The sequence below is a fragment of the Oxyura jamaicensis genome, chromosome 13, assembly GCF_011077185.1.
Source record: "Oxyura jamaicensis isolate SHBP4307 breed ruddy duck chromosome 13, BPBGC_Ojam_1.0, whole genome shotgun sequence".
Lineage (NCBI taxonomy): Eukaryota > Metazoa > Chordata > Aves > Anseriformes > Anatidae > Oxyura > Oxyura jamaicensis.
The window spans coordinates 17,223,032-17,235,787 of NC_048905.1; the positions used below are offsets into that span (position 1 = coordinate 17,223,032).

At 38.5% G+C, this 12,756-nt stretch overlaps 1 protein-coding gene across 7 annotated transcripts in view; it reads right to left on the reverse strand.

Annotated features, from left to right (window-relative positions):
* RAPGEF6 (Rap guanine nucleotide exchange factor 6) overlaps positions 1–12,756 on the reverse strand; it is a 119,014-nt gene that overhangs the window by 12,187 nt on the left and 94,071 nt on the right. For 5 of the 7 annotated variants that reach the window (XM_035338735.1, XM_035338730.1, XM_035338733.1 and 2 more), the window contains 6 exons: positions 11,023–11,234; positions 10,027–10,150; positions 7,973–7,996; positions 5,151–5,371; positions 2,622–2,807; positions 1,248–1,382 (listed from right to left, as the gene is read on the reverse strand). In XM_035338735.1, coding sequence (XP_035194626.1) covers positions 1,248–1,382; positions 2,622–2,807; positions 5,151–5,371; positions 7,973–7,996; positions 10,027–10,150; positions 11,023–11,234 — 902 coding nt within the window. The remainder of the gene's footprint in view (positions 1–1,247; positions 1,383–2,621; positions 2,808–5,150; positions 5,372–7,972; positions 7,997–10,026; positions 10,151–11,022; positions 11,235–12,756) is intronic. The other 2 variants (XM_035338732.1, XM_035338731.1) reach the window with 1 other exon arrangement.

The following is a 12,756-nucleotide window of genomic DNA, read 5'->3' on the forward strand; positions in this document are numbered from 1 at the left end:
TGAAATGTGTTCATGCCTAAAATTATGTCTTCCAGCTGTTTGTGAAGCACCTAATTTTAGTTCAATAAGCCATTAACAATACACACACAACAGGATATGGATTACCTTAATCAAATTATTTCAGTGCTAAAAATAGGCGAAAAGCAAGTTGAATTAATGAAATAATCCCTAAAGAAATAAAACCTTGTTTACAAAGAAAGTCAGCAAAATAACATGTTTATAGGAGAAATACAAGAGAAGTGGAATCTCAGCGGAACCAGGTTTGGCAATCCAAGTAGTTAAGGTTCTTGTACATATGCTGTGAAAAGTAAAACAAGTGACGTTCTCCTAAGGGAAACAGATCTTGTGACAGCCAAAGTGGATGGGCCAGCACGATCTCACACTGCAACAGGTAAGAAGATGCAGCAAGTCACCATGCCATGCCATGCCAACCCAGTGGCTCTGGGCTGTCAGTGAGTCAAAAGCAGCGCAGCAGGGATGGAGAAATGCCTTACACTGTTCAACATGACCACACTGGCTGACTAGAAAGTGGTGTTAAGAGATTTCAAATGAATTCCCATCCAAGCTTGATTAACGATGAAGTGATGCAGGTCTTTTAACATGAAGATACCAGAAAAAAGGGATTCTTGGGGCATCATGATAGACAGGGATATATACAAAGCCCTGTGCATAAGAACAAAAATATGAATAACAACTCTGGGATTTGGATGAATGCACTTCTTTCGTAGCTATCAAAACCATCTGTTGTGGAGAACTACAACAGCACTTTATTGCCAGCTCCATCTAATCACCCAATATTCCAGCTACCTTAGGCAAAAATGTCACAGCAGCTGCAGTTAGTGTGCAACCCTGCTGTCTTCAGGAAATCCCCAGCTCTGCGAATCATGTTCACCTAAGTGGTCACCTGGATCTGGACTGGTGCACTGCTGAGTGTCACAGCATCTAAGACCTATTGGGAATTCTGTCAGAAACACTTAAGCTATTTTAATGAAACTAATTATTCCACTCCTTAACAAATTAGGTCACTTTTAAGGCTAAAGCATATAAACACATTGGTAAAGAATGTCTATTATTTAATGACAGAAATGCGTGGCTCTATTCTTGATACAAAAATATTTTGATTACTGTCTCTCTTACATGTAATTACCAAGAAACATTCCTGACACTATCGCCCCTGTTTTTTGTAGAGCACTGGCACAAGCTGAGACAGATGCTGCACACTCTGAGCACTGATGAAGCACACGTACCTTTGCGTGGAGAGCCCTGAGGAGAAGCCGGTGGGCTGGAGTGCAAAGAAGATGCCATGGACATAGTGTCTTCTGTCTGCTTCTTAGTACTTACTTCCTCAGACAAGCTTAATGACTTCTGTGGAGAGCCTGTACCTACGACAACAATGGAATCATTTACTACTTATTATTCTTTTTTCAAGTTAGCAATATCTGTGGCCACAAAAACATCATTGTGAACAATCACTGAAGGATTCAACGAAGTGGGAGTGGATGCTTGGATGAATTCTGTATGTCACGGATGCTGCTACTGCCAGCTGCTCAACTGAAATATGTTGAAACATCCACAACTGGAACCATCCCAACAGATACTCAGGTTGTAGTTTTGACTAAGGACTAAGAACTGTATAAAGCACAAAGCTCGGAGGAAAACCTTGCCCATGACACTGTTGGGACAGTGCTAAAAACAATTTTCTTCATAGCCAACAAATGCATTCAAGATCTAAATCAGGAGTTCTTAAATCAGTACTTGCAGGCACTGTACAGAACACAGCACAATTAGCAAAATCAGTTTGCCACAATAATTAGCAAACTGATAATTCAGTATCTTTTGCTATCTTGCAGAGGACGGTGGTAAAGAGTTCATTAAAGTTCTCAGTTTGCTGTATTAACACTGAACACTTAACATAAGGGAATGAAGAAATACCTTGCAACAAAGCTTCTGGAATATATCAAGATGCACAGGCTTTCAAGAGGAGGCTTGAGAATAAACAGTAACTACAACCACTGTTATAACATATGCTGCAATTGACTTTTTGTCTAAAACTATTTTAATGAACATTGATGCTCAGCGCATCATAGAATCATTTCCTATCATTTACTAACTGCAACTAACTTTATTTAATAACCCACCATTTAAAATAACCTTACCTTTTAAATGACCCAACAGTTATGCAAATACACCAAAAGCATTTTAATGCATAATAGTGCTTTGCAACTGGCAAACATAGAAACAAGAGAGCTCACTAGGAACAACTAGTAAAAAGTGTTTCTCCTTTTGACAATAAGGTTGTTATAACTGTGTTCCAGAGCTTAAAATATTAAATGCATTTGACTTGTTCCAATGATTTCACCGAGAAGTATCATACTTCATTTTGTCATGAAAATAAACAAACTATGCAATTCTACTCAGCTGGAGCAAGATCTCTTTAGAATGTAGGAATCTACAGCAACAGACTTAATCCTGCATATCTGGCCTGCTCAAGAGAGATAGTAAGATCGCCTTAGTTAGAAGTCTATGTCATTTTCTTGAATGATTAACTGAGATACATGCATAAAGAGGTCTCAAATAATCCGCCCAGCTACAAACAGTTCCAGATAGCTGAAGATACTCACTGAATGTGACATGATCCTTGGTCAGTCCCTTCTTTCTACTGGGATATAAGTTCACAGTTGGAACCTGAAGGACTTGACTCATTCTGTTTTGCTGATGTGCTTTAGTGGTTTGGCCGATTGATCTCATGGGTACTGGAGACATTTCGGAGGATTTCGCCCCTCTTCTCTCACTTAAATTCTTTGTCACTGTTATGGAAAAACTGGACATAAATATCTTGCACTTTGAACGGCAGGATTATTACAGTCATTCCAAGTACCAACAGCCAAAAGCAACCATGGTATGAAGCAGATAAAACATTCAAAATCTTTTGTATTCCAAACATTCCTAGCTTTCTGCACTGAAGAGACAGGTGCATGAAATGACATTAAAAAACTGAACTCTCTGAGGTGTCATAAAAGTACTTCATCCAATGACAAAAATATGATTTATTTCTACTAAAATTAAATTCCATATTTTAAACGCTTGTACATAGGGCACAAAAACTTAACAGCAACATCTCCTTCAAAATTACATAATGCCACAGAATGGAGAAGGAATGGTTGCTTTGCATGCAGCATCAAACCTTGCACTAGGTGGCACAATTGATTTGGGAACTGATTCAGTTTTTACTTTAATTACACAGCAATTAATAAACTCTGAAATTAAGGCCATCTGAGTTCCCCTTAAATTACCTTTGAAATGTCTGGATTGCAGATTAACCTCTGCTCATGGTTCTGGCTAGCAAAGGTAGGAGAATTTCACTTCTGAATTACAAGTGGGCAGCTGTATCTCCTACTGTTCTGAACATGAGCAGAAAAAGTTGTCTGCACAAAAACCATCTGCCAAACTACGTACCAGGATCCCTGACTCAAAGCTACCCCATCAGAATTTATAAACATGATGTGGGCAAACGCACCATGCGCAGAGCAGCTCTCCCTGGAACATTATATTGCTTCGGCTCCACTGGAACAAAAACCACAAGGAGATGCTCCCCTGTGCTCCACATCCATTCCCCATTCTTTCTGCTAGCTCTGCAAATTGTGACTATGATCTGAATCTTTTTTTCCCTTTTATTTTTTTAAAAATAGGTACTTTGATAATATGCCATTCTTCTATATTTATTTGCAAGTCCATTTAGCCTTCATTTTCTTTTTTTTGCAGCTTAAGAAAAAAAAAAAGGACTTGATTTGCTTAACTGCTGGGAGTAAAACAGTCAATATATATTCCCAGATTTTAACTTCCAAATATCTATGGCTAGCACTGTACAAACACTATTTATTTAAATCATATGTGCCTAATTTAACAGAATTGAAAAATAACCTCATAACATTTATATTCGTCTCCTGGGCACAATACAACCACCTGTTATGTATTCACATATATCATCTATTAAGAATTCATCCTGGCATGCTTTGTTTTTTCTACAGGGGAAAAAAAAGAGTGCATAAAAACACCATTATGTATCTTCCATTACCTATGTAGCTGAACAGAGCCCAGGAAGCGTACCTCTATCAGCATATAGATGCCTTGCATCTTCCTGTTCAGAGCTACCTGTGATTTCCTGTGACCTCAGGCATAAAATCCGTGTGAAAACACGATTTAACATTTTCAAAAAGGGAACTAAGTATGGCCATTCCCTGTATCACTGCTATTTAAGAAGAAATGCATAGGAAGGCACGTGGGGAAATAACAGGAATTTTCACTTCTAATAATGGAAAGGACCTGAAATCTTATCTTCAGGATGTCGTCATCTATTCATTATCTTAACTTATCACAGATAAAATGGTATTTGAGGACAAAAAGGACTTAAAATGCTGCATTTGTACATCAGACAAGCATGAAACATTGCTTTGATTATCAAGGTTACTACTGTTCTATTTTGAGACAACTAAAAAGGCATTTGAAAATCTCTAAGAACCAAAATAAAATGAAATTACCTCTTCTCAATTTGAAATAAGAATTTACTGCACTGTGTAAGAGAGCAGGTAACAGTTTTAGTTGGACAGTTGCACAGGACTTCAAATTATGAAAACTGTCCTGCTGTAGTCCTCTGTTTTTGACTGTCAAGCCATGTCAATCCCATCAGTCAATATTGACTTGACTTCTGCTTCTCAGCAATCTTTGTTTATTCTAAGCTGTAAGTCATTGCAGTTTATATTGATTTTGTCTCTTTTCATTTTCTTGCTGTTCATATGGTAAACGTTACTTTTATCCTTCCTAATTCTGTACAAGGACAGCAGGGCAAGAATATAGCTAATGTACTACTGAATTCCCTTCCAGACTGCTAAAAAGACACGGAGTTTAGGAACTAAAGGTCAAAATAAAAAAAAAAAAATCATTGAAGTTTTCTGAACTCAATCAAGATCAGAATATAAATGCTGGCTTGCTGAAACCACACTAGTTAAGATATGAATTGACAAACAAGCTATTTCCTAGAGTAATTTTTCTTGAAGGGAGAAGAGAAAGATCTTAAATGGGTGTTTCTAGGGAAGGAACAACACTTTCACAAATTTGGTGGTAACGCCATCGTTACACACCACTGTACTCACGAGTGCTATACGCGGGCTCACACTGAAGTGACAGAATTTGGATCTTTTCTTCATCTGTCTCCACGTTCAGGTTGGACAAGTACTGCTTCACCTTCCTCGCCATCTGGGCGTCCTCGTACAGCTTCTTGGCATTGAGCAGTGAGCTGCGCCGGGCCCGCTTCTTGTGAGCGCCTCCCTGCACATCCAGCATGTTCGAGTTCGTGCTGCCCTGGCTCAGGGACCTAGGAAAGAGAAGAGCAAAGCGGTCAATTTTTGGCTCTCGACAGCAACGAGGAGCTTAAGTAGCGCACCCCAAAGCAGATTAATAATCTTCAGTTAGGGCTAGTGCATGCTGATGCAAATGAGTTAAAAAGATGAACAGCATTAAAACAACAGTTGTCTTTAAATGTTCTGGTAAAACTGAGAGCAGCAACTGGAGCCTAGGAAAGGACTGCACATGGAAGTGTGGAACTAGCAAGAACGAGGCGCAACACTGTGTAAAGTACCCATTTTGCTCTGCTAATGAATCACAGGCTTGTTCTGCAAAACCCACGCTATTTCTGCAGACGGTAATAGTGGATAGATTTGATAACTTTGTTGGCTTAAGGAAGTTGGTACCCCACTATATGCTTCAGGCTTACGTCAGAAACTTCTTACAATCCAGCTGACTACACAAGTGAGTGACTACAGTAATCCTCTTAGAAAACTGAGCTTCAGACTATGCTTAAGTAAGGAAAAAACTGTGTTAAATATGCAAAGTACATTTTGTTGCACACTTAATTTCTTTCTCCAATTAAGTAAAAACCCCACAGAAAAGCAGCTCATTAAAAATCGTATCCCAACAGAGGTCAGGAAGGCAGTGATGACATACATATACTCAGACATGTACAGACTCACAGTTATGAAAGACAAAGCTCCTGAATATGCCTAATTCTGAGCCGCTAATTCTATCAGCAACTGAAGCAAAAATAAATCAGTCAACTAAATCATTAATGCACATCAGTTACTATTCATGGCTGTCACTCCTGTTCACACTGAATCAGTGACCAAACAATTGACCTTGATATAGTTAAATATACACATCAACTCTGCTTTGACTTTAAAAGTCATATGGCCACCTCTGTCCTAACCAATTTTTTAATTTTTTTTTTTAATAAATGGAGATCACAGAATTAACTTTATTTTCAAGGGCTAAATTCTTAGTAAGGTTACTTATCAAAATCCTGGGTGCATTTACAGAACCGTAAGTGGCAGAATAAACAAACTCCAGCAGAGAAGAGCTGTAATAGCTAAGAGTCAGAATTAAACTTGTTTGAGGAAGCCTGAAGAATCAAACACACCACGTTTAAAACCAAAGAAACGGTGGAGGACACCTGCCTGCAATATTTTCTAAGATGTTGAATAAATTAAACTGAGAGAAAATATAAGCTTAAAAACCTGAGTGGAGATGTATATAGCTTAATTAAATAAAAAGCTAAGACTATTACAGGCAAAGAGCAACATGGACTGTTGACACCCACTTGAACCAAAGAGTCGCTGATCTCCCCTACAGGTAAGACCAAAACGATTATCTGTTCTATAGGAAAATACATTATCTTTCTGTTAACGATATATGTAATTTTATTGCATATGTACACAGGTTCTTTTAAGTCCAGATTTGACTGTTTGAATCATTTTAATTCCATTTTCCTTAAAAATCATTTCTTGTTGCTGATTTGTGTTCAAAGGCTAGAGATCAGCAACCTAACCTCTGGGAGGAAAGGCAGTGAGAGCAGGATGGGGTGCTTACAAGGGTCCAGGCACTCTCTTTGAGAGCTCCACTGGGTGCAGGTGATCACTGACCACCGACCATTGCTAGCCCAGCTCCGCCCTGGGGGCATCTATATGATGCTGAGCTTGCTTCAGGGACTGGCATCCCAGCCTACTCTCCTGTCTGCCCAGCACAGACACTGCTGTTGTCGCCCTCGCTGCTGGCAGGGTAAGTCTGAGCCTGGGTGCTCGCTGTTGCTGACGGCTCTGCCACGCTAAGCTTCCTCTGAGGCTTGCAAGGCAACTGCAGCAAGAGCAAACCACCGGGAGCATTCCTGCATCCGTCCTCCCTGCAAAATGCTGGCACACTACAGCAGAGCTGGCTTTAAACCAGATGCCCGTAATAAGTAAAGTAGCAGAGTTTCAAAGTGCAGAGGCACATCGGCTGAGGAACACAGATAACAGGTCGTGTGCAAAAACACACATAAGAACACACAAAATATTGCTGATGTCATCTTAAAATCACTTATGTGGAAGTGTCAGCTAGTGCACTAGCCAGCCTTGTTACTCTCATTTGTAGTCATTTCAAGAGTCAGTCCTCGCACAAGGAGAACTTCAGTGAGGATTCTGGTGTATGAAATGTGAAATATATTGTATAAATACTAAAAAACCACTAATAATTTGAAGCTTAAACTCATACTTCAGAAGAGGAATTTATATATAATTATCACAATTCAGTGCATCTTTACAGTTTAAAGTGCGTAATGGCTTAAAACTTTGTTACATGTTAAGACCACGTTATTTATTTCCAAAAATAGTTTGCCTTCCAGTATAACGGCACAGCAGCTTTTTTTCTTTATGCAGTAAGCCAAAACGCAAAGAACTTATCCAGCACACAGAAGCAACTCAGAATCTTTATAGCTGCAGTAGAAAATTGACTGTAAATCCCTTATTCCTGTTTTCCAAAATATATGTATTGCAGGGTTAATAAAATGCATGCTGTATTTCAGGTGCATGCACTAACGAGGAGGATGCAGTATGTTAAGAGTTGCATAATCTTTATTTATCTTAGTTGCATTCATCTCTACACTTACCCCAAACTTCTCCACCTCTTCTTCCTGTAAGCAAGAGCCATATACATTGAAGCATGTATTTGAACAGAAAAGCACAGGAAAAAAATAAAACAGTTGAGAGTCAGGAAGAAAGATGTAGACAGGAAAGAACAGAAAAGAAAAGATCTCTATACAGCAAATTCTTCTCACACAACAACACAATGTTTTTATGGAATGCAAGGACAGGACTCGTTCAAACACTTTAACATGGAAGAACATCTATCAGTTTTTTTGTTTATTTTTAAGTTTAAGCTCTGAATTTAAAAACCAAACTCACATTAAATATTCTTGTTAATATTTTCCGTAAGTCAAACTCAATTTTGATGGAGCAAGCAAAGGCTTTTTAACTTATTCATATTGTAGAAAATGCAATTGCATTAACTTATTATATGCATTAGGACCACAGTAAATGTATGAGAAATCATCAGCATTCGAGTTTATGATGTTGTTTTCTCTTGACTGCTTGCTGGAAAACAAGCTGTTTGCCAAATTCCCGCTGAAAAACTAGATGCTCTATATTAATTGGTAATGAACTTGTTAGCAAGTCTCATGTTACCACTAACAAACATCTTTTCTTGTTCATTTTTAATCTTCTTCAAAAACATTTGTTGGTGCTTCATAACACAAACTGATAGATCAAACACCAGAGGCGATGAAAATGAATATAAATGATGAAAATATGGAATTATTTTCTTTTAATCTTTGGCACTATTGCTAATATTAGATGCCTATGCATTTTATGTCAGTATGTACATTTTAAATTATGGTCATTAAAATGTCTTCTACAATTCTGAAAAAGATACTAAAGTTAACTATTTATTTATTACTAAATTTAGCTAATTATTAGAATTCATTAGGTCTCGGAAGGTGGAAAGAGCATCAGGGAAGTCTATTTACAGATCAATTTCATCTGCGAACATCAAGTTTTCTAAAAAGCAACTGTCATTTACTGATAAGGAACTTTATAATTTCATGTTAAAAGGGAAGTTTGGGTAGTTTAAATACAAGAGCATGAAGGTGACCCTCTGCTTTGAGGGAATCCATCTCTAAGCAACGTTAACAAGGGATCCGTTATTTTTGTCTCATACTTCCATCTGACCAATTTTAATCAAAATTCTTATGTCTGCTGATCGCCAGCCCTGAAAACAAAAACCAAGCAGGATTCATTATCATCTGGGAATCCTGAGCATTAGAAGACTGCAGGGAAACTGTCTGTGTCTCCAGTGCAGACACGCTAAGAAGCTAACGGGCAACTCAAAAGGTTATCCTGCCGTTTTTCCAAGCAGAATCGGCAGCGATTCACAGTCCCCAGCTCCCCTTTTGGGCTGCACACTGAGGCCACAGAGGTGGCATTGGGATCCTACACAGACACGAAGGGGCCGCTGCTGCTTTTAATTCAGTCAGGAGGAAGCAAAACAGATCCAGGAAATTACTTAGTTCCACTAAATATAATCTAGAGCTAATCAACATCAGATTAGAAGTCGTGGTGCTTTTACTCTGCAGTTTGTTAACACAGAGGCTGATGATATCACGAACCAGGAAAAAAAGGAAAAATTGAGACAAGAAAGCACTCTCCACCTGCTTACAGCCTGAAGATACAAAACATTATGTAGGTGGAGCAAGCTGTGCTTATAATGAGTTACTTTTTTTTTTGAAATACTTTATCAGTGAAGGTTGTGTTGTGTTTTTTGTGTTGTGTTTTTTTAAAAAGCAACACTTCAGATGTATATATAGGTGATTTCTGTGTTTTGTTTATATATGATTTTCATCTGATACTACACCTCTCCCAAAATTCTACTGATTAATATTTTATTGAGCCTTTTCTCCTTTGCTTTATGAAGGCAAATTGTTTTAGTAGTCATTAAAAGTAACTCCTCGGAGCATCTATCAGCTATAATTTGATAGATTTTGGTTCTGATGGTCAATGTCAATGGTATGTTACACAATGAAACATTAACAGGTTGATGCACACACAAACCCGGATCCCTACCCACTCTGAGACACCTTCAGTCCTACTAGCTTTCTAAATTGCACACCTTTGTCTGAACATTACGGCCGGATCCATGTTTGCTGAGGTCATTCTGACAACTTGGCGGATTTCTTTGGCAATCATCCTGAGTTTCTCGAAATTTACCAGGCCGTCCACTTTAGAATCATTTCCTGCATAATTAAACACACACACACAAAGAGTAAGAACACTTTTTTTTTTTTTTATGGGCAATGTGTTTCTAGTCCCCCCCATTAGCCTTCCTCCCTCCCCGCCAACTAGACTGCTTTAGTCGAAAGAGCAGGAAAACAAGAAACTTTGGCAATACACAAATGACAGTCAGGCCCACTCAAACTATCCAGCATTGCTCTTGCTAATCTATTTCTGAAGTAACACATATTAGTGGGAGGAAAGACGACCACATGAACTATGCCCAAATTCATTGGCTTAGATGTTAAAAACATATAAATAAAACTGACATCAACAGCATTCACATTATGCAATTAGTTCAAATAGTTCTGAAAGATCAAAACCAAGAATAAGGTATAGTTGGGAATGCTTCACCTTAACCAAATGTGCACAGAACTCTGTCTAAGGAGCAAAAAATGAAATGTTTAAACAAAACCCCCTGAAAATGCTGAAAGCAAGAGTAGGAGGTGTTATATCATCGTAGCTGTCTGAAAGCCACAACATAGAATGAAAACCTGAAAAACACTGCAGCAACAAGTTTCTGTAAGAGAAACGTATTTCTTTGGTAGGGTAATTACTAGTGAGCACACTCACCAACTCCTTCATCCTAAACTCCTTCATCCTAAACTTTACGATAGCAGATGACGATTACGCATTGCTTTCAAAATTTTAAAAACACACAATTTTAATTTTTGGTATCAGTCTCTTCTATTATGCACTCAATTCTATTTCATTTTACTCCTAAAAGGGATGCATCCAAAGCACCTTACCAACGGCACCTTTCTTTTTTTGTTGAATCAGGGAGCAGTGAAGGGCTAAAATGCATGGTTTATTATTTCTCCATGTTTGACATTACCTTCATGTAGAAATGTGATATCCTTCTTGACAACAGGGAAGAGTGGAATAATTGGAGGCTGCATGCTCTGACTGCTAAGGATGTTGCGGTATTTTGCCATGTTTCGAGATGGATCAAAAAGATCTTGAAGGTCTCTGAGGTGCTTTTCGTACTTGCTCGGTAACTTTTCCCAAGTACCTCTGAGACGAGCTACTGGAGCTAGATTTAACCCGCTGCAAGGCAGACACATCGCATTATTAGCTGGTAGTGGAATCATTCATTCCCTTCGGTAAGGAAGTGAAGGGTTGTGGGGGCTTTTTCAGAGATTAAAAACAGTTTTCACAATGTTAACTGAAAGCTGGGTGGGTGCCAGGTTGCAAGTTCATCACAAAAACACTGCTGCTCACTCCTGCGAGCAAGCAAAAAAGAGAACTGTAAAAAGTGTGACCGTTCCTTATTCACAAAGTACAACTTTTGAGTCAGCCTGCCAAAACAACCCTCTATAACACAGCACCAATGCCCAGCTAATTTAAGAACCACTTCTCTCCTGTAAAAAACCTATACCTCAATAAGGACAAAAAGGGCGAAAAATTAATGAGGTAAATACATGGCTGCGGTGGCAAGTGGAAACAGTGCACAGCTTCTCCCAAGCAGATGTGGAAAGATTTAAGAGGAGAATGTTCGGAGCATTTATAAATAAGCACCGACTGAGGGCGTGATAACAAAGTGTAGCATATCTGCTACTTTTAATTCTCATTAAGCAATAACATATCCACCATTCACTTGATGCAATAATAAAAAAAAAACATATCCACCCCACCATAATTTGTTACCAACTTTGCCCAAGAAATTTGGTAATGATTGCAAAGTCCCTCTAGCTGCAGCATTGGAAAGCGATACTCTCCAGCATTCATTATCAAACCTAGAACCATACAAATACTGAATTTACTGTTTTAAGATTTTTTTTTTCTCATGTTGAAAGCTTCAAAAACTTATTTTGTAATTGTTTTTTTCCCATAGAGTTCTCCCTGTGCTATTGTGGAGTCACAAAGCCTTTCCTCACATGAAAAATCTACCATATGCCCCCCCAGCTCCTCTTACTGAAGACGGTATCTTCCTATTTCACAAAACACATGGCATCACATTAACACAAAATGTGCAAGGCAGGAAAGAGAATCCCTGTGGCAAATGCTAACAGAATCGTATTCCTCTGGAAATATGGGCAAAACAAAAAGCTGGTTTTTGACCAAAGACCACTTCAGTCACGGCATCATGAGGCTGAACTCAGGAGTAATAACAGCCATTTCTCCACATACAATAAACCACGAGAGCTTAGGAAGCAGGGAACAGAAACTGCACTCAGTATCCACGTTTGTATTCACCATGCAATGAGTAGTCACAGCCCTCCTGGTTGCTTGTACAGTACCTTTTTAGGGAACTGATTAATTTTTACTGTATAACTAGACTAGTACCATTTGTTACACTGGCTAGACATGGAAGAAGATATTATGAAATGGTATTTGCAAAGATAGTACTGGTGCTGGGATACAGCATGAATCCAGATCTCTGTCTGATGAATCACAGGGCTTTTTTTTTTTTGAATACAATCTGGCAGTCACATAATTGCAAATAAAGGAAATGCTGGACTCATGCTGTTAAAGCAGCAGCATCTAGCATAAATCAGAAGAGAAAGTCTGAGCGTGCAAATGAAGAGAAAAAATAGAGAAGCAAGCAGATGACTGGAAAGAATGAGAA